Genomic DNA, 26,361 nt, shown 5'->3' on the forward strand with positions numbered 1-26,361 from the left:
TTTAATGGATTCATATGCCAAGCTAAATACAAGAGGCAAGCTGTGTTCTCTGTGAGACCATTTGTAAGCATTCCAACACAAAGAATAGAAATATTACTTTAAGATACTCCTAGAGATTCCTGGCTGGCTCAGCCAGTAGAGCATGTGACTCTTGATTTCAGGGTCATGAACTGATGCCTCATTTTGGGTTCATAGTTTATTTAAAAAAAAAAAAAAGGTACCCCTGGATGGTATCTGCATGGAATCTGCACAGGATGGCTATGGAAAGATGAAGAGGCAAGAGTAAGTGTGTCCTTGTAAAGCCTGGGGTTGAGAAAGTTCAAGGAACTTTTCAAGGAAGTTCAAGGAAAAGTTCAAGTGATCCAGTCCCAAAGTAGTTCTTGCTGAAATTTTCAAATGAATGAACAGTAGATGACTTCTTTACCAGAGTAAGTATACAGAATACCAGATGTGCCTACGTTTGAAAGAAGAAAAGAGGAACTTTCATTTAAAAAAAAGTAGACTCTGGAAAAGACTCTTCAGCTTTCTTTTCATTGGAACTTGATCCTCACTAAAGCAGAGAAGTGTTAGGACTAATAGCAGATTTAAAAAAAAAAATAATGAACTCTTTCAGGCTCTGATCTTTGGCTTGAGAGATAATTATTAAAGAAAGCAAATTATTAGATGTATAAGTTGGATATTTTAGATAGCATGAGTGATCAATACTATCTCTTCTCTTACACTTTGTTAATTTAATCAACAGTTACATGCTATATGCTCCCTTCAGAAGGGACAGAAAAGAAGGAAATCGGCATTTACTGAGTAGTTTTCATATGTCAGACACATTATTTTCTTCATCACTTTGCCTTTTCTCCCACCCAGCCTTCTTTATAAAGTATAAACAACCACTTCTGCAATAGACAAATCAATGTAGAATCTTTTTATTTCATCTTCTCAACTACCTGGAAATTGTGCATTAATTTTCCTTTTTTGTAGAGGAGTGATTCAGGAGAGCATTCAAGTTTCAGAATGACTATTCTGGCCTTGATTCACTGAGGGCACTTGTCTAAGTATTGAGATGGCTGTTTTCATGCAACCCTAATTAAGGAAGTATGTTTCCCATTTCATCCATCCACACTCATCCATTCATCCAAAGAGCCCCAGGATTACATGTATGAAACATTTGAAGCCCGTCATTTTTTAATAGTTACTAATTCAGCACAAATATTTTTTTAGATTTATTTATTTGAGAGAGAGAGCACAGACGTGTGCACGAAACCTGAGCAGGGAGGAGGGGCAGAGGGAGAGGAAGAAGCACACTGCCCACTGAGCAGGGAGCTGGAGGCAGGGCTCCATTCCAGGATCCCGAGATCATAATTTGAACCGAAGGCAGACATTTAACCAACTGGACCATCCAGGTGCCCCAGCACAAATATTTAAAAATTTAAACAAACTTGGAGTGCCTGAGTGGCCCAGTTGGTTAAGTGTCCGACTCCTGATTTCGGTTCAGGTCGTGATCTCAGGGTCTTGAGATGGAGGCTCAGGGCTCTGTGCTAGGTGAGGAGTCTGCTTGAGAGTCTCTCTACCTTTCTTCTGCTCCTCCCCACTCTCTAAAATAAATAAAATCTTAAAAAAATTTTTTTAAACTATCAAGTTCTGTAGTCATTTTTATTGAAAAGGACCCTTAACTTAACTGCAATAAAACTCAAGTGAATCTCATTGATTGAAAGACAGAAGTCTCAGAGCACCTGGCTGGCTCAGTCAATAGATCATGCAGCTCTTGATCTGAGGTCATGAGTTCGACCCCCATGCTGAGCATAGAGATTGTCTAATAATAATAAAAAAGACAGGAGTCTCAGTGCATTATCAGTGAGCTGTGGAAATAAATATCTGTAAGTATAACCTCAACACAGAAAATATCAAGTATGACAGAGGAAAAAAGTAGGCTAGTTCAGAATCTATTTTGATATACCTCCTTGAAACAAAATTTCTAATAATTTTTAAAAATGAGAAATATTGTGCTCAATCAGTAGAGCATGCAACTCTTGATCTTGGGATCCTGAGTTCAAGTCCCACATTGGGCATAGAGCCCATTTAAAAAAAGAAAACAAGACAAAAATATTTTTTTTAAAAAATCACAAGTATGTGTTTTCATGAGCAAAAGGCCAAATCTTCTGGCTATATTATGATTACATTAATAGCAAATCCTGACTAAACTTTTCCTAATGAAACTACTTTATTGTACATTTATCTGTCCTTGCATTCAAAGTGTGTTGTAGTCTTTCATGCATGAATGATAAAAGTATACACAGAAAATAATTACAGCTATTAGTAAAATAGCAGTAGATTTTATAACTTTAGGAAGTGAAAAGCAGTTATCAGGATTTTCTAGTAGTATTTCTTCATATGGCAGAATTTAGATACATGTTGTTTTAAAAGTCTACAAAGAAATTGTGCTAAGTCTGCTTTTTAATCACACTGATAGTGTCTATAAATAATTGAAATTTTAGGGAGACACATCCAGGACTAGATGTACTGTGACAACTTTTAGTAATCTAGAAAATTGTGAAAATAGTCTGGTTACCTGCAACATAGTACTTAAGGAATGGAGCCTCTGGGTCCCTCCTTTGGAGTAGTTTAAAAAGCCCACCTGGGAATGTTGGAGGGCACATATTTTTTAAAACCATGGTTTTTGACTTTTGAAAATATGACTGTAAACTTAATTTTTCTTTTTTTATTGAATTGTATAATTAACATATAACATGAGTTTGTTCTCTGTATCTAAGAGTCTGTTTTCTTGTTTGTCTCTTTTTTACTTTGTTTCTTAAATTCCACTTGAGTGAAATCTTATGGTTTCAGTCTTACTTATTTCATTTAGCATTATACTCTCTAGGTTCATCCATGTTGTCATGCCATCCCTGCCATATAAATGGCATGATCCCATTCTTTTTTTATGGCTGTGCAATATTTATCTATAATTATATCTGTATCTATATCTTCTTTATCCATTCATCTATCAGTAGATTCTTAGGTTGCTTCCATATCTTGGCTATTGTAAATAATGTTGCAATAAACGTAGGAATGTATGTATCTTTTTTTTTTTTTTGCATTTATCTTTTTGAATTAGTGTTTCATTTTCTTTTAAATCTTTTTTTTTTTTTAAGATTTTTTTTATTTATTTGACACAGAGGGAGAGCAAGCACAAGCAGGGTAGCAGCAGGCAGAGGGAGAGGGAGAAGCAGACTCCCCCCTGAGCAGGAAAGCCCAATGTGGGACTCAATCCCAGGACCCTGGGATCATTACCTGAGCTGAAGACAGGCACTTAATCTGCTGAGCCACCCAGGTGCCTGTATTATCATTTTCTTTGAATAAATACCTAGTTACTGGAATTATTTGATCGTAGGGTAATGTGGTAATATTATTGTGGTTTTGATTTGCATTTTCCTGGTGATTAGTGATGTTGAGCATCTTTTCATCTGTGTTTTGGCCATTTGTGTCTTCTTTGGAAAAATGTCTATTCAGGTCCTCTGCCCATGACTTTAATTGGATTATTTGTTTTTTTGTTGTTGTTGTTATTTTGGTGTTAGGTTGTATGAGTTCTTTATATAGTTTGAGTATTAACTTCCTTATAGGATATAACATTTGCAAATATCTTATCTCATTCAGTAGGTAGATCTTTTCTGTTTTGTTGATGGCTTCCTTTACTGTCCAAAAGCTTTTGTTTTGGTGTGGTCCCGATAGTTATACTTTTGTTTCCCTTGCCTGACGAGATATTTCTAGAAAAATGTTTCTATCAAAGAAATTACTACCTTTGTTTTCTTATAGGAGTTTTATGGTTTCATGTCTCACATTTAGGTCTTTAATCCATTTTGAGTTTATTTTCTGTGTGGTGTAAGACAGTGATCCAGTTTCATTCTTTTTCATGTAGCTGTCCAGTTTTCCCAACACCGTTTGTTAAAGAGATTGTCTTTTCCCCATAGTAAATTCTTGTCACTCTTGCCATAGATGGACTATATTAGAAACTACTTTTTATATGAATTGACTATATTGACTATATATGAAACTACTTTATTGTACATTTATCTGTCCTTGCATTTAAAGTGAGTTGTAGGGGTGCCTGGGTGGCTCAGTGGGTTAAGCCGCTGCCTTTGGCTCAGGTCATGATCTCAGGGTCCTGGGATCGAGTCCCGCGTCGGGCTCTCTGCTCGGCAGGGAGCCTGCTTCCCTCTCTCTCTCTGCCTGCCTCTCCGTCTACTTGTGATCTCTCTCTCTGTCAAATAAATAAATAAAATCTTTAAAAAAAAAATAAAGTGAGTTGTAGTCCTTCATGCATGAATGGTAAAAGTATACACAGAAAATGATTATAGCTATTAGTAAAATAGCAGTAGATTTTGTAACTTTAGGAAGTGAAAAGCAGTTATTTATCAGATTATCTAGTAGTATTTCTTCATATGGTAGAATTTTTAGGGAGACATGTCCAGGACTAGATGTTCTGTGACAACTTTTAGTAATCTAGAAAATTGTGAAAATAGTCTGGCTTTTAACTAACTGTATATATATGTGGTCAAGGTTAGGAAACCAGAGTAGACTGAAAAAGAAATTTGATTACCACTGAAAACCTTTTCAAAGAAAAGATCCTGCCTTCTTCCTACAAACTAATCAAATTCGAAACCCACGGTGTTTGGAATTTTCTGGCTGACCTCAGCTGAAATGAAAATGCCAGGGAGACGAAGCAGGTGCAGTAATGACAGATTTGTATAGTTCTAGGGTTTTTGGCTATTGTCAACAAACTTTGGAAGATCAAATCAAGAGCCCTTGAATGTCCTTTGATTAATTTAGAAAGAGAATGGATATGCAGAAGGAAGTAACAATCTTCGCCTCCAAATTTTGGCTGGGGTCCAGCAAAACCTAGAACACACACCGCTTAAATCCAAGTGTGGAGTGCTTTCACATTTTAAATTTCTGTGTTAGAATACTATATTTTGCCAAACTCTTCAGTATATTTAGTTGTCTTGGGATGTTTGGTTAAATGTGGCTGCAGAATAATTTAATTGGTGAATGCCTCCGGTCAGCGGTCTGTTTCTATATTATTTTTTCTTAATATCTGCTTTATGAGATTTAAATGACATACCATAAATACTACCTATGGTGTGACTTTTCATCTTTTTTAATTTTTTAAAAAGATTTATTTACTTATTTGAGAGAGAGAGAGCATGAGCTGGAGGGGCAGAGGGAGAGGGAGAGAAAATCTCAAGCCAACTCCGTGCTGAGCATGGAGCCTGTGTGGGGGCTTGATCCTAGGACCCCGAGATCATGACTTGAGCTGAAACCAAGAGTTGGATGCTTAACCAACTGTGCCATCAGATTCATTATGCGGCTTTTTCAAGTGTACAATTCATGGGGCACCTGGCTGGCTCAGTCGGTGGAACACGTGACTCTCAGTCTCGGGATTGTACTTTTGAGCCCCACACTGGGTGTAGAGGTTACATAAAAATAAAATCTAAAAAAAAAATGAAATGTACACTTCAGTGCTTTTTAGTATATTCACAGAGTTGGCACCCATTACTACTATGCAATTTTAGAGCATTTTCATCACTCCCAAAAGAAACCCTATATCCATTAGCAATCACTTCCCCATTTCTCTCTTCCCCAAACCCCTGGCAATCACTAATCTACTTTCATCTCTGTGGTTTTGCCTATTATGGACATTTCATATAAATGGGATTGTATGTGGTCTTTTATGACTGAGCTTTTTTATTTAGCTTACTTTAAAGGTTCATCCATGTTGTACCATCTATCAGTACTTCATTCCTCTTTATGTCCGAATAGCATTCTGTCATATGGATATCCATATCTTGTTTATACTTCTATCACCTGATGGAATTTGGGTTGTTTCCACTTTATGGCTCTTATGAATCAGACTGCTATGAACACTCATGCACAAATTTTTGTGTAGCCCTGAGTTTTCATTTCTGTCTTGTATATATCTCAGAGTGGAATTGCTGAGTTATATGATAACTCTGGGCTTAACATTTTGAGGAACTACACAACCCTTTTCCAAAGTGGCTGTTCCTTATTAAGATTCTACCAGCAATGCATCAGGGCTTCCATTTTGCTGCACCCTTACAAGCACTTGTTATTGTCTTTGATTTCAAGTCATCCTCGTGGGTGTGAAGTGGTCTCTCATTATGGTTTTCATTTCCATTTCCCTGATGGCAAATGATGTTGAGCATCTTTTCATATGCTTATAATCATTTATGTATAATTTTTAGAGAAATGTCTATTTAAATTTGTTGCCAGTTTGTATTATTTATTTATTTATTTATTTTAAAGATTTTATTTATTTATTTGACAGACAGAGATCACAGGTAGGCAGAGAGGCAGGCAGAGAGAGGAGGAAGCAGGCTCCCTGCTGAGCAGAGAACCTGATGCGGGACTCGATCCCAGGACCCTGAGATCGTGACCTGAGCCAAAAGCAGAGGCTTTAACCCACTGAGCCACACAGGCGTACCTCTGTTGCCAATTTTTAAATTGGATTATTTGTTTGTTGTTGAGTTACACAAGCTCCTTATCAAATACGTGATTTGCAAGTATTTTCTCCCATCTGTTGGCAATCTTCAACTTTCTTTTTTCCAAAAAATTTTTAAAAGACTTTATTTATTTATATGAGAGACAGAGAAAGCTCGAGCAGCAGTGGGAAGAAGGAGAAGCAGGCTCCCCACTGAGCAGGGAGCCTGACTTGGGACTTGATTCCAGGACCCAGGGTTCCTGGGAGCCAAAGACAGACACTTAACCAACTGAACCAACCAGATGCCCCAATCTTTAACTTTCTTAATGGTGTGTCTAAAGTACAAAAGTTTTTAGTTTTGATAAAGCACCATTTTTCTTTGTTGTTCATGCTTTTGTTATCATCTTTAAAAGCCATTGCCAAGGGACGCCTGGGTGGCTCAGTTGGTTAAGCAGCTGCCTTCAGCTCAGGTCATGATCCCGGCGTCCTGGGATTGAGTACCACATTGGGCTCCTTGCTCATCAAGGAGCCTGCTTCTCCCTCTGCCTCTGCCTGCCATTCTGTCTGCCTGTGCTTGCTCTCTCTCCCTCTCTCTCTCTGACAAATAAATAAATAAAATCTTTTAAAAAAATTAAAAATAAAAAAAAAATAAAAGCCATTGCCAAGCCCAAATTCATAAAGATTTACTCCTGTTTTCTGTTAACAGTTTTATAGTTTTAATGGCTAATATTTAGGTTGATAATCCTTTTTGTGCTAATTTTTGTATATGGTGTTTTTGTACTCTTACCTTTCCTAGTGCAATAATAAAATCATTGTGAATCCTGGGTATCAAAGACCTCAGCAATTCACAGTGGAATAGATTGAACTCTTTGGGCTGGATTGCCATTGTAGTTATAAACAATATATTCTAGAAGGAGTAATAAGTTGTATCAATGCTTCTTTTGTTTGTAATTTGTCATAGATAATTTACAAAATGACCCCAGTTGACTGATGATTACTCTCCCCTTTAGAGCTGGGTATAAACAATTGAATTAGGAATTGGTACATTTAGGAATGCTATCTTCCATGTTCCTAACAGACACCATTATGCCTTCATGGGAAGGCATAAACTTCACTATAAACTTTCAATTTTTGGTCGATCAGAAAATTAAAGTTAGTTAAATACAATCAGAAGTATCCCAAACTGAATGAATGTAAACTGGTAGAGACACTGTGGAAAATAGTTTGGAGTTTCCTCAAAAAATTAAAAATAGGAAAACCCTATGATCCAGTAATTCCAGTAACTGGGTATTTATCCAAAGAAAGTGAAAACACTAATTCAAAAAGATATATGCACTCCTATGTTCATTGCAGCATTCGTTGCAATAGCCAAGATATGGAAGCAACGTAAGAGTCTATTGATAAATAAATGGATAAGGAAGATGTGTACACACACACACACACACACACACATATATCATGTAGCTGTAGAAGGATATATAACCCACCCAAAGAAGGATGAGATCATGCCATTTGGGACAACATGGATGGACCTAGAGAGTACAATTCTAAGTGAAATAACTCATATTGCAATCAAAACAAAAACGAAAACAATGAGTAAACAAACAAAAAGCAGAATCAGACCTAAAAATAAAGAAGACAAACTGATGGCTGCTAGAACAGGGGGAATAGGGTATGGGAAAAATGGGTGAAGGGGGTAGGAGATACAGGCTTCCAGTTATGTAATAAGTAAGTCACAGGAATAAAAGGCACACCATAAGGAAAATATAAACAATAATGGCCCCAACTCGGGGTGGGGGGAAACCCTTTTAAGCTAATGAAAACTGGATTATCACAATGAAAACAGCTGTTGAGAAATTCTAAATGCCTCTTTCCAATTTTATATACATGTATCCATTTATTAAACACAGGAATTTTTAAAATCACAGAAATAGGGCTGAAGGGATCTTAAGAGTGTATACCTTCTAGTTCTTAACCTCCAGATAGCAAAGTTATCATTCTCCCAAAGTTTTCTTGGTTTCATTTCTTGGCTTTCTCAGTTTTGGTTTCTTTCTCAGGTGGCCTTGTTCTAGTGGAGGTCTCTGGCAGCAAAATAAAATAGTTATCCTTAAAACTGTCAGTCTAAGAGGAAATTGCTTCTCTTTCCTAATCATTCTCCTTCTACCAGTTGTCCCAGAATTGTGTCTGCTTGGCCTGACATGGAGTTGTGTATATAGGTCCATGTATAAATAAACTTCTCCCTTCCATCCAGAGAAGTTATGTGAACTCCTGGGATGATATCATTGGTAAGTGACTTTGGTTAGTGACACCACTAAACTGTTCTCTGTGTCAGCTCCATCCTACTCTGTGTGCCTCACCATAACTGGCTTGAGTCTCTTCAGACTATGGGACAATATTGGACTTCTAACATCTCTTTTAATTCTATTTTAGACCGTTTCTTATCTTATAAGCTATTTCATGTGCTATAGCTTACAATTTTTATTATGTGTACACTTTTTTTCTCTGAGGTAAGTTTAAATTTCTTGAGGTTTTCAGCTGTGATTTATGTATTTTTGTGTGTATTTTTTTATGTTTTTATGCATTTTTAAAATGTATTTTTTTTAATCTAATACTTTCTTCCATATAGTAGGCACCTGGCAAATATTTGAGTCACCTGACTTGACACTGAAGCAGAGAACAGAATCCTCCATATAGAATATGAAAATGAGAAGGGAGTCCAATGTGAGCCCCAACCAGAGGATGAAGAGTAAAATACCTAACAGGACCATGAAATTCATGGTTCTAAATCTGAATAAAGCAATTCAAGCACATAAAAAGTACCACTGAAAACTTATGCTTCTTTTTATGATATAAAATACATACAGAAGACATTCCTAGAATGTTTTGTGAAAGAAGACTCTTCATTCACTCCCCATATGAAGGGTGTCCATGGGCAAAATGGATCCAGATTCAGAACACATTAGATATACTAGGAGTAGATTTATTCCAGGGAGAATTTTCATTTTTATTGATATGATTTGTAAAGTTATAGATGAAAAACCTTTAGATAGAGAACATTTTAAAGAGAACATAAAGATTTATATAATATCTTTAAGACGATATTTACGCAATTTTAATCATTTTTATAAAAAACATAAAACATTAAGGGAAAATTTTAAAAAAGATTTTATTTATTTATTTATTTATTTAGAGTGCACAAGAGCATGAACTGAGGCACAGGCAAAGAGATAGGGAGAGAGAGAATCTCAAGCAGACTTCCATGCTAACTAAGCCCAGAGCAAGATGTGGGCTCAGTCTCACAACCCTGAGATCATGACCTGAGCTGAAATCAAGAGTCGGATGCTTAACTGACTGAACCACCCAGGTATCCCCATTGAGGGAGAATTTTATTTTTTTTTAAGGATTTTATTTATTTATTTGACAGAGAGAGAGAGAGAGAATGCATAGCAAGGGGTAGCGGCAAAGGGAGAAGCAGGCTCCCTGTTGAGCAGGGAGCCCAGCGCCATGCTGGGCTTGATTCCAGGACTCTGGGATCATGACCTGAGCCCAAGGCAGATGCTTAACTGACTAGGCAACCCAGACGCCCCTAAATAATTGTTTCTAGCCGATGCAGAATGTGAGCTCCACAAGGGCAGAGGTGTTGTCTGTTGATGTGCTACAATCCTAATTCTTAGCACAGGGCTTTGGGCTTAGTAGTTATTTACAAGATATGTGTTAATACATGAATGGATTTTTTACTAAAAATAGCATCAAAGAAAATTAAAATCATAAAACTATGATTGTTTATGATATATTGTATACTTCCTGTAGCAAAGCGAGGTACAAGTTCCATTGTTGCCTTAAAGCTCGCAAAATCAGCTGAAAATTATTAATTAATTAATTAATTAAGAGAAAGCAGAATGAACTATTGGCAAAATTATTTGGCCAAATAACACTCCTGGGCATTGCAAGTATCCATAGTACACAATGATGAAGAGCAGTTACTCTCATCATCCACTTTCCAGCATGACATATGAAGAAGGACTCAACAAGTTATTTATTACTGACAACAAACTGCAGGATTTAGGTGATCATTTTGTGAACTGTGGCATAAAGCTGGAGAAGAGGAATGTTTAAAGTAGCTTTGAGTAGCTAGGAAGTATGTTATTACAAGAATAAAAGAAGTTCAGCAGTCACCAATAGGTTTCCTATTTTTGCTTTGGTCATTTGAGGACAGAGTGAATATTCTAAAGATGATCAAGTTATGACCTCTAAATACATACTTTTTAGCATGCGTTGTGTGAAGAAAGATATACAAGTACAACATTCTTATTTTCTCCACCAAAGTACAAAAGTACTTGTTATCAGGGAAAGGTGGTCACATATAAGTTTTAGAAGTGAGAAATGGGACACTGATAATGCCAGATAATTATTTCTCACCAAGTATAGCTTAGCAATATGTTCAATACCTAAAATAGACTAAATTTACTTCAGGGATAAAATATAATAGTTTTAAATGTTGAAGATACCTGGGGCGCCTGGGTGGCTCAGTGGGTTAAGCCGCTTCCTTCGGCTCAGGTCGTGATCTCAGGGTCTTGGGATCGAGTCCCGCATCGGGCTCTCTGCTCAGCAGGAAGCCTGCTTCCCTCTCTCTCTCTCTCTGCCTGCCTCTCCGTCTACTTGTGATCTCTCTCTGTCAAATAAATAAATAAAAATCTTAAAAAAAAAATAAAATAAATGTTGAAGATACCAGTATTTCTTGAGAAGACTGAACTATGGCACAAAACATAACTCTTGCACAACAGTTGACTTTCTTTCTTTGGAGGAAAATATCAGTGATTCATTATTGGGAATACTTAAAAATAGCATCCAAAAGTTGCTACAAAATATGAAGAAATATCCAGCAGATCTCACAATGTCTTCTTTGCTAGCAGGCTATGTTCTACTCTTTGTAGGCCCCGTCACTAATTGGGTGATTTGCTGTAAAAAGAGAGATCTGGAATGATATTGCAGCTCTCTCTGGCTCCCATGTTATTGCCCTTGCCCTGGAATTTTTCTTCACCTTGGCTTGCTTAGCAGATTGCCCAAACTGTGCATGAGTTCTACCCTCTGAAACCTGGGTTCAGTTTCCATCTCAACTCATCTGGGACAAGCTCCTGCAAGAAGGCTGCTTTCCTTTGGCCCATGCTTAGTGCCCTCTTAAGTGGGATTCTGCCTGATTTCAGCTAGCTGCTGTTTTTTTCCCCACTGTTTGAGATGGAAATACTCTGATTTAATGCCACATGGTGGGTATTCAGTGCCCTCCGAGACTGTGAATTCTTACTGCTTTTCTTTGCCTCTCCTGTCTAACCTTATTATTTCTGAAGATGTTAATTTCATTATCTTGTTCACACTAAATATAATCATCCAGGAATTATTCAGAGGAAGACATTGGCTGGTTGCTCTATCTGGTTACCTGGAATTTTTTCCAATTTTTGAAAACATAGAGGAAGCAGAGGTCAGTTTACTTTTTATGATTTATCAAAGACTCAACCATTTCATGGGAAATGAACAATAGACTTTGGTCAGGAATCCCTACTGATGTTATAGGAGATAAATATATTGAATTAAGCAAAAACTTTATCAGAATGGGTTCCTAATTCCAACTCAAACCTTTGCTGCAATAGTTCTGGTAATGATCCACTTTTTTGTGATGTATAAATATCTCACAATTATACCTATCTTGACATACACAGTGTCGGTGTACTGGGACTTCACCATCCCGAGATTATCTCAAGTAATTTGAAAGGTCAGACTGAGAGGGTGGTACAGACCAGCAAGTATACTCTAGAGTCAAGAGTTGTATTTAGCTGGTCCACAATTGGATAGTGGGGCCAATGGTTTATGGATGTCACCCATTCAAATGGTTAATGTCTTTGTGGTGTTGTTGCTACATTTGGAGTATCCACATTTTGAATATCATCCATGCCTGTAATAATTCTTGAGGATTTCTGAGCCTTCTAATCATTCAACATATTTCTCCAGATTAACAATAGGAGACTGACCTATTGAATCATTAAAGGATGCTTTCTATAGACTTGCTTCCGTCTCTATCTGAATTTCAAGGCGGTTAGGGATGCTCCTGTGTCTCCACCAACCAGGTCCAGGTTAGCCTTTCCTAGATGCTATGGAACTGGACAAAATTGGATTTTTAGCATATAAGTTAGGTTCTGAAATTAGTGTCGTCTCAGATTCAGTGTGCAAATGTTCATTATGGCTAACTGTGAAGATTTGTTCATGGGAAACTAGCACAGAAGCAGTTTCACAAAAGGATACTCTCTTTTTAGGTCAAAGATGTTTTCTTTTCCTTTTTCCTTGTTTATTTATGATTTGAAAGAAAGCATGTGCTCACCCAAGGAGGAGAGAGAGAGAGAGAGAGAGAGAGAGAGAGAGAGAGGGAGAGTGAGAGGGCGCGCGGGGGGGGGGGGGGGGGGGCAGTCAGAGGGACAGGGAAAAAAAGTCTTAAACAGACTCCACATTGAGCATGGAGCCCGGGGCTCGATCTCACGACATTGAGATCATGACCTGAACCGAAACCAAGAGTCAGACTTTAACCAACTGCACCCTGCAGGTGCCCCAAAAGATTGTTTTCTGATGCAGATTTTCTATGCTTTCATGTCAACAATAGAACTTGGGTCCTATGATAGAGGGGGGAAAAAAAAAGGCTGTCTTTTAAGAGAATAAATATTAATGGCTAAGTATTTTGTTAGAATTGTTATTTGAGGCTATATAGGGGGTACAAATATCAATGTAAAAAAAATTCAGGTTTCCAAGAAGTATAATTTCATTTTTCTATAACTCAACTCAAATTCTCTTTTAGGTTCTGACTTCACAAGGGGTGACAGAGAATAATCATGGTCAATTTGGCAGGGACTGCATCTAAACTGAGGGGGTTTACACAGTAGCAGGGTGTCAGAGGAGGGGGAGACAGGATTCGATCTCTGCTCCTCCTCTACCACTCTGGCTCCCCCAAGATTTCTAATCTGCACCCTTCCTCAATGGCATATATCCCCACAAATTGCTGCTGAGTCAATCTTGGCCTATCAGCAAGGCCTCTAGGTCTGGTGGTTTCTGCTGTCTCTGTACCCTTTTGGGTGTCTAGAAATCATCATGTTGGGTTTCCAGAACCTTCATGGTACTATGTAAGGTTTCACTGTCCATTATGGTAACTATCAGCCACATGTGCCTATTTAAATTTAAATTAATTAAGATTAAATATTAACACTCCAGTTTCTCGGTTACATTTCAAGTGCTCAATAGCCCCAAGTGGCTAGAGTCTACTACATTGACAGCCAGGTATAGAATATTTTGTTCATCACAGAAAGTTCTATTGAACTGTACTCTAAAGTCTTGGCTGGACTAGACACATAGTTCAACTTTTTCTTCTCTTTAGGATCTTGCCTCTTCCCTTTGGCCCTAACAAGGAAAAAGAACATTAAGTTATCTCTCTCAGCTCTCAGATCCCATAGATAGATCCTGCTCCTTCAGTTGTCCCTCTCCACGGCTGGTGCCAGAATAGAGAATTGTGCAGTAAGTCCTATTCTCAGGGACCCACCAGCATCGAGCTTCTCAATACTTTCCTCCCAACTCTTCTTCTCCTTCCAGTTCAGGAAATCCATTTCTCTTCTTTACAGAAGGAAGTTTTACTGTTGTCTTTAGCAGTACTGTCCAATAGGAATATAACGTGAGCCATATGTATACTTTAAATTTTTCCCATAGCCACATTAAAAAAGCAAAGTAACAGGTGAAATTAATTTTTAATGTCTTTTATTTAACCCAATGTATCCAAAATATTATAATTTCAACACATAATCAATATAAAAATTACTTAATAAGATATATTTCATTCTGTTTTACATGTTAAGTCTTTGAAATTAGTGTGTATTTTATACTTACAGCACATCTCAGTTTGAACTAGCCATATTCAACTAGCCATATTGAACACTAGTGTTCAGTAGTCACCTGTGGCTAGAGGTTATCCTACTGAACAGTGTAGGTCTCTATAAGGATCCATTTCATTACTTTCTAAAGGGCTAGGATTTTGAACTCAAAAACCAGGGGGAAATTCCCTGTTTCTCTGCATTCTGTTATATTCCTTTCCTGAAACAATGAGCAAAGACCAGCATACATGAGAATGGGTGAGATGCTGAGAGTGTCTTAGGGTGGGGTCTAGGAGGAGAAAGGCCAATAGGATAAAAAGAAGTACCTAGAAAAACAGCTGCTACAGAGACCATCGGTTAATATTTTGGAAATATTAGCTTGCCACAGTGAGTTTGTTTTGTTTTGTTTTGTTTTGTTTTTGAACATAAGAATTGATGTAGGATCGTCAGGAGTAAATTTGTTTACTATGGGCTTGAAAGAAATAATTTCAGGATGCCTGGGTGGCTCAGTCATTTAAGTGCCCAACTCTTGATTTTGGCTCAGGTCGTGATCTTAGGATGGTGAGAAAAAGCCCCTCATTGGGCTCTGTGCTGCACATGGAGCCTGCTTGAGATTCTCTCTCTCCCTCTCCCTCTGCCCCTCCCCACATACTGTGTCTCTCTTTCTCTCAAATAAATAAATAAATAAATAAATAAATCTTAAAAAGAAAAAAGAAATAATTTCATTAGCAGTTAAAAATTGCAGTAGTGTTGTATACAGTCTAACTGCTATGGTAACTGGAAAATAATGCAAAAGCCTGCAGTGCTATTACTGGGAGTAAATCTTAGTACTAGGACTAAAGCACAGATAAGTTATATTAGTAGTTAAATCCTGCAATAATACCTCTGACAATTTTTACTGCAAAACTGTAAAGCCTAAATATAAAAATTTTATAACCAGGAATGATCATAATTCAAGCCTTTGGTTGCATTTCATAGACTAGAATCTCCATTTTGGAGGTTTCTGGAACAGTGACTAGCAAAGCTGTTTCATGGAAAATAAGTTCTATATTTTCAAAATTGTCATGGCAAAGAAGATTGGAAGTTTTGAGATGGCATTTTCCACTTGTTTCTTCATATTTCATCTTCACTATAAGCTTGATGATATTTAAAGCCAAAATTGAAATTATTTTAAATGTTAAATCTTCTGTTAAGTGAAACACCTATAAATTTTCGCATTCAACACCTGGGTCAAATGAACAGTACAATCAAAGTAACATACACCCATGAGTCTATTACACACAGATTAAGCATGGGATGGAATGAAGTGATAAATCAAGACCTGAGAAAATAAGGGACTAGAAAAGGGTTTGGGGTGCAGTTTCCCTGTGGAAGTGGGGGGAGGGTCAGAAGGATATATACACTGGTAGGTAGAGAGAATGGGGAGGCCTTAAGGAAAATGTAACTTCCAGCATGCCAGAAGATCTCAGCTAATACATTGTGTGAAAGGTGGTCCTGAAGACTGAGAGTAAGTGAATTCTTAGTAATTATTATAAAATCTTGAGTCCACATAAGTTATTGGTTTTCCACTCTTGGCAATTACTGAGTCAATGAGAGAGGAATAATGTTAAATGCACTGTTTCTTTAGTCCTAAGGTAGTTACGTTCAGTAGCAACGAAGTATTGTCCAAGTATTCTTGAAGGTCTGGTTGTTTTTTCCTTGACTGTTTATGAAACAAACACAATGGTGTACATTATGAATTACCATTTATTGACTGTTTACGATGTATTAAGTTCTTTGCCTACTCATCTTCCATCTTAACATCCTAGAAAGGCAGGCGTGGTTATTTGTTTGACAGAATAAGAAGCTGAGACTTACAGAGGTTAAGTAATTTGTGTTATTTTCTTGTATGGGTGCTGAACATCTGTTTCTGAAAACTCTTTTGAGAATAGGAATTGTATCTTTAATGTACTGTTAATAGTATTTATATGATCAATACTCAGTGGTTTTCAATAATTTTCAACTAAGCAGATGAAAAATATCTTAAAATAGTATATATGGAAGATTCTTCAATAAATTTAGTTAGCAGACAGATTATTTAAAAAAAAAAGTTATGAGAGAAGAAGTAGTTGTTTGGTGGAGCCTCCAGGAGCCAGCCTTTGAACCTGAGCTCAACAGCAGAACAATGTCAATCTGGTCTTAACTACTTCATTTAAAAATAAAAACTAGGGACATGTGAGTGGCTCAGTTGGTTAAGCCGCTGCCTTCCGCTCAGGTCCTGATCCCAGGGTCCTGGGATCGAGTCCCACATCAGGCTCCTTGCTTGGTGGGGAGCCTGCTTCTCTCTCTGCCTCTGCCTGCTTGTGCTCTCTCTCTCTGACAAATAAATAAAATCTTTAAAAATTAATAAAAATAAATAAAAATAAAAACTATATGTTTATTTTAAAGGGAGTAAGCAAAGGGAGAGGGCACCAAGGCAACTCCCTGCTGAGTGGGGAGCTGGACATGGGGCTTGATCCCAGACCCTGAGATCATGACCTGAGCTGAAATCAGGAGTTGGATGCTTACTCAACTGAGCCACCCAGGTGCCCCATTAATTACTTCATTTTGAACCTCGGCCTCTTCTTAGCTCCTGTGCAGCTAGAATGAAATAGTTTACATCCAAGAAAAATACTTCCCCTAAAAAGAAAAGCTGTCTTAAACGAAACTCTTTGTCAGTCTCTTGAGAAAATTCTCTAAGGGTTCTATACACTCCTCCTTGTTCTTCTTCTTATTCCTCCTCCAAAAAAAAGATGTATTTAAAACTGATTGCTTTTTTATTTTTTAAGATATATTTATTTAGAGAGAGTGCGTTGGGCGGCAGGTGTTGGGGGAGGACTAGAGGGAGAGGGAGAGAGATAATCAGACTCCCTGCTGAGCACAGAGCCAGATGCGGGGCTGGATTGCACCACTTTGAGAGCGTGACCTGAGCTGAAACCGAGTTGGATGCTTAACTGGGCGCCACCCAGGCGGCCCCAAACTAATTGCTTTTAAGATAGTTTCTTTACAATAAAGTCTCTCTCTCTCTTTTTAAGGATGAGAAAGACTATTATATGAAACTAAGCTGACCACATAAGAAAGTTTGAAAAGTTCTGAAGAACAATAAATAGGATGCAAAAACCCTCCTGATCATCATGTGAATTGTTCCTGAAGGGCAACTTAGATTAAAATTGTTTATGACCATTTCTATAAATTAGTCATTAAAAAAACCCCATACACTTAAAGTCTGTTAATGATGCAGACTATATCACCATATGAGATCATAATGGGTGTAAGTTGTAGTGACTTAGTAAACCACTCAGGAAGGACACTTGAGAACTCTTAAGATGTACAGAAAATAAGAATCAATATAAATATTATGGTTATCTTAATATTTAAAAATTAAGACTGTAGCAAAATAAGTGATATCTATGTCCTTTTCTGTAAAATGCACATTGTGTTCTTGGGGTATTTTTTGATCACTTTATTAAAAGTGGAAATAGAATTAGATATTGGATTCCAGCTTTCTGTCTTCCCATCTCTCATGATTCTTCAATCTCTCTCTCTCCTTTCTCTTGCTCGTGTGTCTATAGATGGGATCAACTCTCACTCACCACTGCCCTCCTGTCCTGTCCTTCAAAGAACCCTTCCCTAGACCCTGATAACTTTCCAGTTACTTTGTCCATTCACTCTGTTCTCCATCCTTAGCAAGATTAACATTGGCCCTTAATTGTTTCCGTGGCCCAACCTGCTTTTCTTTTCATGTTAGCTACCTTCTCTTTTTTCAAACTGTATGATGATTGCTTATAGGGTGCTCTACTTCTCTGACCATTCCTCCTCAGTCTCTTTTCCAGTTTACTTTGCTTATTCCTTAAATGTTGGGACCGCCACCCCCTCCCCCCATCATTCTTTGCCCTCTTTACACCAAGAGGTCTGTGAACCACCTAAAACTGAAAGCAGATTTTTGAGTTTTATGATAGGATAAATTTCTCTCCTTGGGTTAGTGTCTATAGCTTTCATCATATTCTCAAAACGATCCTTGGCTTTTTTAACAATGTTAAGTGTCCCTGCCCTCACAGTCTCCTTGGGTTATTTCATCTTCCTCTTTGCCTAGAATCATCCTTTTTATGTGCTGGCCACTCCCGAATCATTTACAGGGGAAAAAGAGCAAAGCAAGAAAAATAAAATGCTGAAGAATCAGAACAAAAAGAAATTGCACCATGAACAGTTCGTTTCTAGCTCAGCTTATTGTATCCCGTTGAGGACCAGTAGACTGAACGCTAGGCGTGGGTTGTCAGGGTCATTACTTCAGTTTGTCAGGGAAAAAAACCCCAGGAGAAATCGGGTGAAACCAAGGCTGCGTGCGCAAACACCCTGGTTGCTAGTGGCGCAGGAATAGACGCACCCAGCTCCTAGGGTGGGGATAGGAGAGTATAGGAGAGAAAACCACAGCACACCGAAGCCATCCCCGGCTCTACTTTCAGACTCCAGCCAGAAACCCCGCCCGGCACCCAGCGCGCCTTTGACCGACATCCACCTTAAGCAACCATCGTCCCGTTCACTATAAACACTCCTTACTCCTCCCGCCTATCTTTTCCCTCTTCCAAGCCAGTCAGAAGAGTGGGCGGGATCGTCCCTGCTGGGTTCCAATTTTTTTTTTTTTTTTTTTTTTCAAAAGGGTAGACTGCGCGCCCAGCATTCCGGCTGGGGGAAAAACACCTCCCGAGCTAAGGGGTGGAGCCAATGTTATGGGCACCCAGGTCGGCCAATGAGATGCCCCCACCACTGAAAGGCCCGGCCGCCGAGATGGGCGGGGCACGCGCGGTGCCGAGCCAATGGCGGCGGGGCGGACGGAGGTTGAGCCGCGGTGGGTAGGGTTAGTGTGAGAGGTGCGGCGGGGGAGGTAATGATGATGGTGGCGGAGGAGGAAGGCGGGGGAGGGGGGGGTGGGCACTGAGCGGCGGCTCTGGCAGGGTTTTGTAGGGTGGGGGACGGTCGCGGGGCGACTCCGTCCGGGAGGGGGCGGGCGTGAGGCGCGCCGTCCGCCTGAGGGGCTGCAGACCCCGGCTCCCGCGAGCGCCGCGGCTGGCTCGGCTGTTCCATGTGGCTCCGGCGGGGATGGAGGACTCGGTGGCGGCGGCGGCGGCTGCTGCTGCGGCGGCGACGGAGGAGCGGCGCTGAGGAGGGAACCGGGCCAGACTGAGCCCGACAGCGGGATTAGAGGTGTGAGGAGGGGGCGGGAGTGGACGTGCGGCGGGGTCGGGGCTTGGGGACCGGGCTGGGGTCTTCTGGCATCGCCTGGGTGACAGGGACCGCAGGCGAGCCACCGCCTGCCCACCGCTGTGGGGCAGGGGTCTGGGCTCTGTGCTTGAGGAAAGGAGGCTCCGGTGGACGGTTCCCTTCGAAAGGGGGAGGGAGGCACCCCACCCCGCACCGTGCACTTGCCCCGCTGGTCATTGCTTCACGCCCAGGCAGGAGTTTCCATTTCCCTCCGGTTGGCAGCGAAGGCGGGGAGCCGGAGTGGCCTGGAGCCGGGACCTTGCCCTCCCTTTGCCTTGAGATTTCCCTCCACTCTTCTTTCCCCATCCATTTCCCCCTCCGACTGAACAACAGCATTCCTCCTCGCTCCTTAATTTGTTCCAAGCACATATTCTAGGACTGGAGGCTATTATTTATTAGCTGAAAAACAAAGTTTATTTTGAAATGTTCCACTCCTCCCTCTGACTGGCAGTGGACATTAAACAGCATCCCTAGACTTTCCCGCTCTGCTCGCCTTTCTGTGATGCTAGGAGGGGGAGGTAGGGCCCCGACTTGGCGTTTCTCGATTGTTGTTGATGCTGATTACCTGATGTGTTGCTCCACGTCTTCGGTGTGAATTGTAATTTCTTCCTTGATGTCTTGCATCCTTGATGTTACTGGCTTTTGAGGTTGGTGTTTTGTTTCATTGTTTGAAAAACATGCGGAGAACTGAGGTTGTCTGTTGCAGTGTTATCTAACATGGGTGGTTAGTCACTCCTCATGCTTCTCTCATATTTTTCTCTCTTTGTTTTGCTTTTCAGTCCTCCAGATTACACATCATACAGTCCCCGAGGTGGAATGGTGATGTCTCCATGAGGGAACCTGCTCTCATTCATCCTGTCATGTGTATCATACTGTTCTTGACTGGGCCATTCATCTAAGATGGGATTTACCCTGTGAAACAGGGCCAAGACTTATGGACCCCAAACATCATTTCAAGTTGTAATTGAGTTTTTTAAAGTACAGACATACATGCAAAGCTCCTTTGCTTTGGGCCTTCTGCTTTGTTCAAGCTGCTGTATTGCTAACCCAGAACTGCTCCAGTGACTGACCATCATGGCTTCAGTTTGGAAGAGACTGCAGCGTGTGGGAAAACATGCATCCAAGTTCCAGTTTGTGGCCTCCTACCAGGAGTTGATGGTTGAGTGTACCAAGAAATGGTAAGATATGTCTGGGGGTAGAGTTTTCTGTGGCCTGAATTCACTGTGGCCTAAAGTCAGCTGACAGCTGACACACCTTTCTGTAGTGCACGAGTGTGTACAGACTGGGCAGGGAACAGATTACTCTAACAAGTATTGTGGTATACACTGTTGCTGCTGGTACCATCCCTGTGGGTTTTAATTACTGCACTTTAGTATGGCTCAAAGGAGTGTAACTCTGAGAGCTTACTAAGTACAATAGATTTGGTCTTGAGGTCTTTCATCATTAGTGTTAGTGTAACTTTGATTTTTTTATAATTTGAAGGAGATACAGAGAATGCTATTGAATATTGTAAACATGCATATGTATTATTGTAACATATGCATTTTAATAGAGTTATAATATAGAAATCTATATTCTTGTGGGGTGGTGATAATCTATTTTATTTTGTTCTTGATTTTTCATTTGTCTTGGTTTAAAATAAATAATTTTTCATTATTTTAATAATGGAATGCCAGTCCATAATACAACCTTAGAAATTCTTTTGTTATATGCTTAGTCAGGCAACTGTATTTTATTTTAATTGCCTAATGGGATACATTTCTTGGCCAGACTTAAGGAAGCAATTAGTAGTTCTGGCCTACGATTTGCTTCTTTCTACTTGAGCGAAGTAAATTTAGGGCTTTCTTTTCACTGTCTTGAATGGTAAGCAAGAATTCTTATTTAGTAAGAGGAAAAGAGTTAATGTTAAGCAAATGGTCCTTTGGGTTTTGACTTATTACAGTGTTTAAATAGTATTACTGCGGAAATAAGTCCCATTTTATTGTCCACAAGGACTGTAATCTCATGTCTGTATTACCTCTCTTTTTAACATGCTTTTTATTAGATAAAAAAATAACTTGCTCTGTTCTAGAACTCTTAAAGCATATTTGAATATTGGGAAACCAGTTTCTGAATGCTTTGCTCTTGGACTTGTTAGGAATGTTATTTTATGTGCAATTCATGAAATGCATGCACTGATTACCTACTTTACACCAGGCACTGTGGCTTTAGAATTGAATATGACATAATCCCCACCCTCAAGGAGCTCACAGTCCAGGGTAATGACAGTCATGTAAATAAATTCACTTATCACGGTACAGTAATACAAATGTGTATGATGTAGGGATTTTAATCTGTCTCCATCACTTAACAGTTGGTTATCCTTGGGAACAGTTTATTTATTTCTCTATGATTTAGTTTCCATATCTGCAAAAGAAATAATGGTACCATTTTATAGGAAGAGTTATTGTAAAGATTAAATGAGTAATTTAATCCCCAATAAATGCCATTATCACTTACAAAGTTGGCATTGGAGGAAATAACTCTCTAAGGGTAGAGGGGAAGGTCTTGGGATGGCTTCCTGGGATCTGAGTTGGGTTCTGAAAGATTCATAGTAGTTGGCCAGAAAGCCAAGGGGGAAGAAATGAAGACCATTTTAGACTGAAGCAATAGCCTATGCAAAAAGTATGGAGGAATTAAGTAACATGGGATGTGCTGGAAATTCAAGCAGTGCAGTTTGTTGATGGGGCTTAAAGTGCAGGATGGGGGCAGGGCAGTGGGATATGTTAGAGCGGCAGGCCCGATTCCAATCAAAGAAAGTTATGTGCTTTTACTATTATATGTGGCTTGGACTTTATTCTGTGGGTGATAGTGAAAGGTTTTGAGCAGAAGATACATTAGGTTTGCATTTTGAAAAAATCACTTGAATGATAGTGTAGAGTAAGGATCATAGTGGAAAGGGTGACTGGAGACAGCAATGTCTGCCTACTGTTGGAGTAGGTAAGGTGAAGGAAAAGGCTTAGATTAAGGCAGAGCACAGGAAATGGAGAGGCACACTTAGGACACAAAATGGTTAGGACTTGGGGGCTCCTTTCAGTCAGGGGTGTGGAAAGGATGGGGATGAGAGAGAGGGAAAGGCCTAGATTGACCTCCCAAGTTTCTGGTTTGGAAGACTGGGTACTTACTAACCAAACTAAGAAAAGAGGAATATCCTCTTTACAAATAATTTTTAACTAGGCAGTATACTGGGAGTATCAACTTAAAGATGGTTAAATCTGAGTCTCTTTTTTTAAGGGATATAGAACATATCAGGTGATTATCTTTAGTTACAAAATCAGTTTCTTCCCCATAGTTTGCAGTATCACTGAAATATCTTTTCCCCTTGAGATGTAAGTTATTGTTAATATGTCTCAGTGTGAAAGCAAGAATGAAAAATTAATTCGATTACAGTTGAACAGATGGTTTGATCATTTTTAGGGATGGCCATTATAGTATACCTGTTAAATTGAATCTTTCTGATAAAACTTTCTTTAATCTTTCTTTAAATATAGAATCTTTCTTTAAAACTAGAAGCACTTGGGTGTTCTAGAATTTTCAATTTTATAGTAATAACATGGAAGATAAATTACAAGTGTTGAGAGGATAAGAAAATAGATCTGGTATAGGGAAGAAGAAATAAACTATAAAAAGAGAGAACAGATAGCATTCCATTGGTATTGTGTCTTTGGAGGTAACCTGTGAATATAGATTTCATTGCCTTTTAGAACCTTGCTACTTAAAATGTTTTCTGAGAAGCAGGAGCATTTGCAACACCTGGGACCACCTGTTAGAAGTGCTGACTCTCAGACCATGCCCTAGACCTACTGAGTTAGAACTGCATTTTAGTAAGATCCACAGTTTGCATACTAAAGCTTAAGAAGCAGTATTTTAAAATAATGTTTTCAACTTTCCCAAGTGTCCATTCATGTCTCTAGAATAAAGTATATTCAAAATACACTGACTTCTGCATGAATTTGAAACTCAGGGAATGAAGATGAAACTCAGGAGATTGAGGAAAGGCATAGTGTGTTGATGGAAGAGGGTCATGGGAATCAGGAAATGTTTTTCAAGGGAGAATGTGTTCTTTCTGTGATTAAGGAGAGGAGAATGTTTCCCATGTTCTTTTGCTATGGCCATAAGGTATGAGCCTGGATATGACATATAACTGGATGAAGGTAAGGTTTAAGGATATTTTTTTTAGATCTAGGGCATGAGCAAACACAGTCCTTTACCTTTGTTCGAAGGATGGATTCTGTAGATTAGAGGATTTGGGGCTTCTGCTTTCTCAAAGTTCTTTTCTCTGTTGCTGTGTTCTGGTATTTCACCTTTGCTCTCGCTGATGGGGTGTGAGTTTCTTTAGTTCAATAGAGTCCACTTCCTGATTCTTTCATGTTGTTGTGGTTCTAGAACATAGGTCAGGAACAAAAACCTGAATGACTTACTAATCTGAGAGAAGGACACTGTACTGCGAGGTTTTCTATTCCTTATCACTCCTTGATTGCCATGTTAAGGCTCTAGCAAATATGGAGATGACAGAGGTTTATATTTCCTACTCTTATTGTTGTCTCCAAGTCATTTAATTATTAATCACTTAATTGACAAAGCTGTTGGCAAGTAATGAGGCCACCGGAGATGAGTTTGCGGGAAAGAGACCGTGTGGTCCTTTTTCTTTGTTTGTTACCTGGTTCTTTGATCATTTGTGGGTTTTTAGATTCAGAGAAAAGTCTTCACTCTATGAACTCTCAGGGGTTATTCAGGTTTTTAAGGAAACTACTTGAAAGTTGACAAGTTTTGGTTATAATTTAAGTTGCAGAGCTCATTTCTGATAGGAGCTCCCTAATTTATGAACCATTATGTATGAGTATATATTATACTGTATGTGTATAATGTGTATGTGTCTGTATCTGCCTATTTGAACATATTTAATCTAGTTTTTTATATTTCATCTAATTCTCAGTTTTAGCATTAAAAAAGTATATAAAGTAATATAAAATTTTCCCTAAAAGGCATAAATATATTTGTTTCTGATCTTTCCATGTCATATATATTTTTTTAAAAATATATTTTTAAAAAATATATACTTAATTATAATTTATTTTAAAAGCAGGTAATACAATCACATGGCTCAATATTGTAGGGGTACCAAAAGGGGTGTGTGTGTGTGCGTGTATCCCTGAAAGTAACTCCTCATTTTCTCTATTATTCCACTCCTCTTTGCAGACTTTGTGATTTCAGGATTTGAAAAGTGAAGAACATCAACAACAATAAAACCTCTTCCTAGTGCTTAAGTTTGTGATGCTGGCCTGTTAGATAAAATATAAACTCCTTAATATGATATTCCAGGCTCTCTCTAACTGATCCTAATTTAGGTTTCCAGTTGGACATTAGAATGTTGCATTTACTCTGAGTATTACTTCAGTTTATGAAGGCCAAATTACATTCATAAGTACTTCTCCAGATCCACTTCTTTGGATGGCTTGAGCAAGCATTTCTCTATTGGCCATTTAATAGAATGAGATACATCATATTTCATGTAAAGAACCTACTTTTGAAGTACATTTAAAGAATAATTGGACACAGCGTTTTTTAGGATTGTGTTTTAGGATTTTCTGGAAGGCCATTGTGTCTAGAACAAAGGGTAGATGATAAAGAGGTGAGGTCTGAGAAGTAGGTAGGGGTAAGTTAATGTATGGCCTTGAGGTCATGCTAAAGGGCTTTTGGATTTTAAATGCATAGGAAGCAGTTGGAGAAGTTTGAGCAGGGAAGTGATATAATATGATTTACATCTCAAAAAGATTATTCTGGGGGCGCCTGGGTGGCTCAGTGGGTTAAAGCCTCTGCCTTCAGCTCAGGTCATGATCCCAGGGTCCTGGGATCGAGCCCCGCATTGGGCTCTCTGCTCAGCAGGGAGCCTGCTTCTTCCTCTCTCTCTCTCTCTCTGCCTGCCTTTCAGCCTACTTGTGATCTCTCCATCAAATGAATAAAAAAAAAAAAAAATCTTAAAAAAAAAGATTATTCTGGATAGTTTATGGAATATGAATTGTCATGAGTAAAGATGGGAGCAGGAATACTTACTTGTTAGGAGGCTATTGCAGTAGTCCAAGTATCAGGGAGGTAGTGGTGAAGGTGGTGAGAAATGGTCAGATACATGCAGCTAACACACATATACTACCACCACACTATACTGAGGTGTAACTTAAACTTTTTCATCCAGTAAAGTACATCACTTATAAGTGTATAGTTCAGTAGGTTTTGACAAAGGTATACACATATGTAACTGGAAACAAAGTTTTTGAAGTTATAGTTGGTAAGACAATGATTGATTAGATAGGTGGTAAAGTGAGAGATTGCTAAACAAGCAGGTGAATGCAGTGTTAATTGCATGGATGGGGAACACCTGGAGAAGAGAAGGTTTGTTGTGAGAGGGAAATCAAGAATTGGTTTTGCTTTTCTTAAAGTTTGGGACATCCAGATGGAGATCTTAATTTAGCAGTTAATTATAAGAGTCTCGAGGTCAGGGAAGAGAAGGGTTTGGAGTCTCTTTGAATATAGATAGAATATATATAACCATGGGGCTATAGGAAATTTCCTGTGGTGTTAAGTAGATTATGAAGGACTGAGCCTTGGGACACTTCAACATATAGAGGTAGGGAAGAAGTGGAAGAGCCAGCAAAGAAGACT

At 38.9% G+C, this 26,361-nt stretch overlaps 1 protein-coding gene across 3 annotated transcripts in view; it reads left to right on the forward strand.

The window, feature by feature from the left end:
• Positions 1-19,530: 19,530 nt before the first annotated feature.
• LOC111148128 (EH domain binding protein 1) overlaps positions 19,531-26,361 on the forward strand; it is a 333,275-nt gene continuing 326,444 nt past the window's right edge. For all 3 annotated transcript variants that reach the window (XM_022504546.1, XM_022504547.1, XM_022504548.1), the window contains exons 1-2: positions 19,531-19,605; positions 20,442-20,840. In XM_022504546.1, the coding sequence (XP_022360254.1) occupies positions 20,737-20,840 (104 nt within the window). In that variant the 5' untranslated portion in view covers positions 19,531-19,605; positions 20,442-20,736. The remainder of the gene's footprint in view (positions 19,606-20,441; positions 20,841-26,361) is intronic.

The sequence above is a fragment of the Enhydra lutris genome, unplaced genomic scaffold, assembly GCF_002288905.1.
Source record: "Enhydra lutris kenyoni isolate GAN:26980312 unplaced genomic scaffold, ASM228890v2 scaffoldscaffold18, whole genome shotgun sequence".
In the NCBI taxonomy this organism is placed as follows: domain Eukaryota; kingdom Metazoa; phylum Chordata; class Mammalia; order Carnivora; family Mustelidae; genus Enhydra; species Enhydra lutris.